This window comes from Haliaeetus leucocephalus, unplaced genomic scaffold (genome assembly GCF_000737465.1).
Source record: "Haliaeetus leucocephalus isolate CR32 unplaced genomic scaffold, Haliaeetus_leucocephalus-4.0 Scaffold339, whole genome shotgun sequence".
Lineage (NCBI taxonomy): Eukaryota > Metazoa > Chordata > Aves > Accipitriformes > Accipitridae > Haliaeetus > Haliaeetus leucocephalus.
The window spans coordinates 4,320,253-4,326,833 of NW_010972775.1; the positions used below are offsets into that span (position 1 = coordinate 4,320,253).

The 6,581-nt window shown below is 41.5% G+C and overlaps 1 protein-coding gene across 1 annotated transcript in view; it reads right to left on the reverse strand.

Moving 5' to 3' along the window:
* USP3 (ubiquitin specific peptidase 3) overlaps nucleotides 1-452 on the reverse strand; it is a 43,499-nt gene extending 43,047 nt beyond the window's left edge. The window contains exon 1 of the mRNA XM_010572260.1: nucleotides 262-452. Coding sequence (XP_010570562.1) covers nucleotides 262-452 — 191 coding nt within the window. The remainder of the gene's footprint in view (nucleotides 1-261) is intronic.
* Between the last annotated feature and the right edge of the window lie 6,129 nt (nucleotides 453-6,581).

Sequence of the window (6,581 nt, forward strand, 5' to 3'; positions counted from 1 at the left end):
GGTCGCCGCTTGGGGGGGGGAGAGAGAGAGGCCCCGCTCTTGCAAGGCCGGCGTGCAGCCGCTGGGGTCGCTGAGGGGACGCGCAGGCAGCCCCTGCGGAGGCCTGCGGCGGGCTGGGCTGTTATCGGGTCCTGGCGAAGGCCAGCGGTACGGCGGAGCTCTGTCCCTCCCATCTCCTCGTTCGAAACGTCTGACAGCTCTCTGCCGCAGGTGTCCGCACCGAAAGGCAGTGCCGGCCCCACGCTCTCTCCTGGTGGTTACTTGGGGCACGAACCGCAGCCCCGGGCGCAGGCTGGGGCAGCCGTGCGGCCGCTGCCGGGTCTCCCTGCGACGGGCACGTCCCACCCCACGGCGGGCCGCAAGGGTTCCCGTGCGCTCCGCTCACAAAAACGGTACGGCTCTGCGTACGTGGTAAGGCAGGTGCTGTGTTCAAGCCATCGGTTCCTTACCATGCACAGCCGATGGCGTACCCTTCCTTCCTGAGCTCTGCCTTCAGCAGCTCCGTGGTTTAACTTCTCCCCAGAGACAACGGGCAGTCGTGGTCATCTTGTCTCTCTGCTGATTAGTTGCAAATACCTTCGCCTCACGCTTTTTTTTAAAGAGTTACCTGGCCTCGAATTTAGCTTGTTACTGAGTTTCCCACTCTGTGGCTGTAACCTTTAAGTTCAGCAGCAGTAGAAGTACAGATGTGGTCTTACAGCTTTTCCAGACAACATAGAGTTAACAATTGTACGGCTCAGCAGTTTGCGTGCTTATGCTGGATCAATACAAATGTTGTATTGAAAATACTCAGTTCCTTTTCAAACGTAGCAAGTAAAGTCCGCCACCACCGTAATACCTGAAAAAGTGGGGATTTTTTTAATCTAAGGAACTGTGACTCCTCCTGCATATTAGGAGTTTTAGACATTTTCTCTTACCATAACTAATGGGAGAAATACAATTTTGCCACTAGTTTTGCCCACTGTGCGTCTATCTCCATGTATTTTACATGGCACAGCACTATTTCATAGAAGATTACTTTAGAAATTGACAGTTCTGTATGGATTTTCAGATGAGATAATATCAAAGATGTCTTCGTGGTCACAAATCTCCTTGGCAGAACGCTGTTCTTTACCCTCTTTGTTCTTTTTCACTGTGTTTATAGGGGGGGAAATTGAGAGCATGAAAGATCCAGTTTTCCACAGCATCAGAAACTACTTCAACTACACTCAGTGCAGTTTGTATTTCTAGCTGTGTAGTTAGAAAGAGAATTAGTTCATCAATACCCAACTGTGAATTAAATGGCTGCAAATGTTATCTTGACACAAAACCGTGGTGCTTCCTTACATATTCCCCGTCCTTCAAAACTGTCAGTTTGATCAATCAGGTAAGTAACATACCCAACATATATTTTACAGGTTCTACAGAAAGCATGTATTTGTATAGTTTTCTAACAAATACTGTATAAATAGAGAAAAAAATGAATTGGGAGGACAGAATTTTAAAAATTGTTTCATACAACACAACTTTGATATACACCTAAGAATCACTTATACAAGTTTAAGGAGCAAAAAGGTGGTCAGGTTAGCATGTTTATATATTAGCCAAGGGGTCCTTTTGTTTCTTCTCCACCCTCTGCCACAATGTATAACAAAGACATACATTAAATTAAAGCAGCAGTTTGACTGCAGTTGCTTTCTCTCTTTTCTAACCAATGCACACATTTAATTCTCGTCATGCCCCACCCATCCTTACACACAAACGATGAGAAAGAAACCTCAACTGGATCTGCCCTTCTCATTTTCCACTACGTAGCAGTGTCACTTGGCCGTCTCTCAGTAGTCTTTTGCAACCAGAGTTTAACCAAAACAGTCAGTCCTTATCTCACTGTGTGGATTGTTAGTAGTATATTTAGTCTTTCAGAAATAAAGAGCTGGTTAACAATGATTAAATATGGTAAAATAAACATGTTTAAATACTTTTAATTATCTGCTTTCATTTTAGCACTCCCATTCATTACTTTACAGTTGATACAATATACCTGGAGAGGAGAACCAATTCCTTTCCTAAGTAAACAAAACCAGGGCGTCCCAAAAGAACAGTATGGCCTTGCACAGTCACTGGAGTTGAACCCCTGCCACTATGAACTACTACATCTCTACCAAAGGCAATGTATTGAAATCAGTAGAGCTACAATACCTTATATTAGAACAGTTCTTATAAGCATAGCCATGTTGGAAGAGTATCTTCTGGCAAGATACTACTAGATCCAAGTACGAAGTAAGAGTCAATAGGAGACTGCCATCTTATTTCCCCAAGCCCCTCATGGACTTAACAGAATAACAGTCTGAATGGGGTAGCAGATAGTGTTACTATTTTGGTGGGGATGGGGGGGTGGAGTGCTAGTAGTATCTTTAAAAGAAGATGAAGATGAAAAGGCATGATCCGTTGCAGTAAAACTCTAATAAACATTAGCGGACTGTGAAAGACATCCTCAAAAATGTCTAGAGATATAAGGCCTATGTACTGCTTTCTCTTAGAGTTCCTCTTTTTAGTCCAGAAGGCTGCAAACTTGCAGACTTCTCAAAGAAAAAAAAAACATATAACTTTGGTTTAATTTAAGAGGCCTGTGATCACCATCTATTACCTTTATTTTAAGATGCAACTGTTCAACTTGCAATATAACACACAAAGAAAAAATGTCCTTTCTCCCCTGCTGTGAAGTTATTAAGATCCCTTTTAAAAAAGTGCTTGGAGTTGCAGGAGATTGGGAGGGACTGCATAACTCTGCTAAGCCCAGCATCTCCTAGAATGACAGACATCAGTTATAACTTCTCTGGGCAGCATTTAGCTGTGAAAAACTACTAAATAAAAAGGTGTCAGCTTACCAAGATAGGCCCTTCATCTTCCATCCCTGATGTTTCATGTTTAGGGGCCAAACCCATCCACACTGTGACACCTTGTTCCTTTGCAAGATAATAATGGAGTTTTATTCCTCCTTTCATTTGTGGGTTGACAGCCGTTTAGTGAAACTCTTTTAAAAGTGTAATTTTGTCCAAACACTTGCATGTTTCTTGTTTTAGTTGCCATGCCCACAGCAAATGTGGTAGCCTTTAAATTTATCTTTGGTTGCCAAGAGAAATACTCAAGTAAGGATGACTCAATCTGTTCGGGAGTCATGATGCATAGCAGTTAGTTATCACATATGTGAGGATGCATAAGGACAATTTAGAAGAGTAATAAGTATATTTGTAATGCAGCCTCTTTGCCTACTGAAAAATAATGGATCAATAATGCAATTCTATGAGCACTTGGATCTCAAAAGCACTACTACAACAAGTTTAGTTTTAAGTGGCTTGCAGTGAGGCATATATGTTGAATGCAGAGGAAGACTGGAGTAGAAGCTCTGGGTATATTTTCCTTTTCAGTTTGCTTTTTCAGTGCAATTTCTTGAGCACAAATCCCTTGATTTGGAACTGGAGTCCCATCTCTTGCTCCCATCTTTCCTCAGATCAGAGTAATTTAGATGATAGCTAAAATAAATTCTATAGGCATGCTCACAATGAGTGCAATCAGTGCAGAACAGGAGCCTGTGAATTAGCATTATAAATAAGAAATTTCTATTTAATATAGCACATCATCATCTCTACTACAACAGAGCTATTCCACACAACATCCTCTTGTGGAATATATGTAGTCATCCATCTATGCTATAGGCTCCATCTGAAAGCATCTGAGCTTACACTTTGGCCCTGAATTGGTAGCTTGCATATATGCTAACAATTTACAGTGGGGAAGTTTGCTTGGAGGGTTCTTTAGTTCTGCTCTATTTCTCAGAAATAAAATCTGTGGTCTTAAATATTTGAAAACATTAACTTGCCTCCCTTGTGTATGTATTGTGATATGGTCTAATGATGCAGTAGCATAATTTTCCATGTGATCTTGGCTTCCTTGAAAATCACTAGATGAACAGCACTCAATGGATCAACTGAAGCAGCTTGTTGCCTTAGATGATTTCCTCATTTGCTATAGAAACTGGAGAGGATGGAATGAAGAAGGGACGACGCTGGAGGAGTGGAATGAATGCTAGCCTGAAGAACTAGAATCTAATTCAGTCTTTGCCAGACAATTCTTGCATGCCACCTGGCAAGTTATTTAAACCGATTTTTTTACTAAGTAGATCTGTTTGCTTAAGTTAGAAGTCTAACCTCCTTCTCAGCTACAGCTGAGGAAAAGAGGCCAGCTCTGCTCAGAGCACACATTTTGGAGTCCTCCTGTCTCTATGGCTAAACATCCATCCTCAATTTCTAGATTAAAGGCATAGAGAGAATATCATCTCCCATGGCAAGTTTCTTCTTTTCTAAGTGGTAAACTCAGAATGTGTGGAATGAGATTGGCAGATGCCCTGAACACTCAACTGGAAAGGATATTAGCAAGCCTTTTGCTCTGAACACACAAAGCAGTAAACACATTGAAAACACTACATGCCAATGCAGACCTAGCAGAAACTTGATAGACTGGGCTTTCACCTCTTATTTCCCAAAGGTGTAAAAGTGAAACATTCAGGTATGATGGTGATAACAACGGAAACTACACAGAAACCCACCACAAGGAAATGAATTCTTTACTTAGTGCAGATGCAACTCTGAGGCAGACAACTGGCATGGAAAATATCAACAGAAAGCATCAGAATATATGTAAGTTCTAATACAGGGTCTCAGCTTAAGAAAACCTTTACTAGAGGCTGGCCTAGCAGCTCTGCGACTTATATACCATCTCTGCAGCGGACAGAAGCTTAGCTGCATGCATCTGTGTATGAAACTATGCTACAGCACATTAAATACCACAAGCACATTTCCGGCAGCATGTTGTCTCATTAACAAATCTACTTCCATTTCCTGCACGTCCTCCGAAAATAAAGGTCACACACTTATTCGGTGTTTGATCATAACACCACAAGCGACTCCCTTTACAAGGTTCAAAATTCTTCTCTAAAAGGCGAGATGCCCAAGATGAAGGACAAAAATTTAGAACTAGGCAAATGACCAGAGCAAGCATCTGTGACAGTATTTAGAACATAAGATTAAAGAGTGTAAATAGGCATGACTCCCTTCAAAGCACGTCCACGACACTTCTGTACACATACCTTGAGGGGGCGGTGTGACACAAAGTATTGTGCAAAGGTACCAGGTAGTGCCAAAGGACAGAAGTGTTCTTCATTCCCCGCTGCTTACACTACGTGAACTTCTACTTCCATTGGATTAATGGTTCTCTTCAGTGCTAAGGACAGATCTCCCATTTCTTAATGAGTTGCTTCTTGTGGGGAATAACGTTGACTATAGCAGTACAATTGTATTAGGCCGATATAGATTCCATCAGAGCAGAAGATTACCTTTTTTTAAGTCTAATTCAAGTATGTACCTGAGGTCTACAGAGCAGCTGTGCTCCCTAAAACACACAGAAAAGAAGGAAACTGGCCAAAGAAATTGCATGCTATCGATAGGATCCATGTGGCCTGGATTGTGTACAAACATGCACACACACATATATATGGGGTTTTTTTCCTTGTATATTTTCCTCTGCGTATGTATATATATATATGTTTCTCTAGAAGAATGTCCCTTCACACAGTCAGAACTACGGATCAGATTCCCCAGGTGGTATACACCAGAGTTGTTCTATTGAGTCCAGACTAGCTGAGAAGCTGCCTTTGTTTCTTTCAAATGAAATCAACAGGTTGTTTCACTCTTCCTCCAAGCCCATGAGTCAGAATGGGCCAAAGGCACAATTCGTTAATGTGTTACTGTCACATGTCCTTTTCCACAGTTTATGTTTGCCCAAAGAGATCGAGCGGTTTCTGGGCCTTGACTACAAACTGGTATTCCATGAAGTCTATTGTAACAGATCTGATTTTCCCATTGCTGAGCATGCTTGCAAAATCCAGTTCCTAGAAGTAGACATTTTGGAAAAGGTATTTTGAGGTGATGCAGTCCTCTAGACTGGATACTCCTCTGCAGGAAACAAACAGCAGGGTAGTATTAAAAGTATCTGAAATATTCTTGTCATTTGCAACAGTGTTAAGTATGCTAAATGGGAATGCAAAAAGTGGGGAAACCTGCTGCAGCCTGATCTCCCAGATGAGTGAGTTGAAATCCTGAGGACATGGCTCTAGTTCCCTGTATTCTGAGAGCTGTAGCTGGGGAAAAGAAAGCAGTAGTAGAAGGAAGAGAGTAGTGCAACAGACAAGCAAAGAAAAACAACAGATATGAATATGATCTTCTAGTGCTTTGATTTCTGAAAGCCTATGCTAATTTTACATCACTTTTCCAAGGATTCCAGAAGCATCCTATCAAACAAAGGCAAAGCTTTAACTCTGATCCAAACTTTGCTTTGTCTGCATTATCACAGCCTGGTCACAATGCAAGGTATAAATAAAGATGAATGTGACTATTCTGTGTGGTGGGTTTTTGAACCAAGGGAGATGTGAAAAATAAATGCTACAAATAAACTGAATGGGTTTTAAATTTTCCACATTGCCTTCTTAATGTGTTATTTGTACAGATGAAGGGTTATTTTAATTCATGCTTTAAACAAATGCCTGA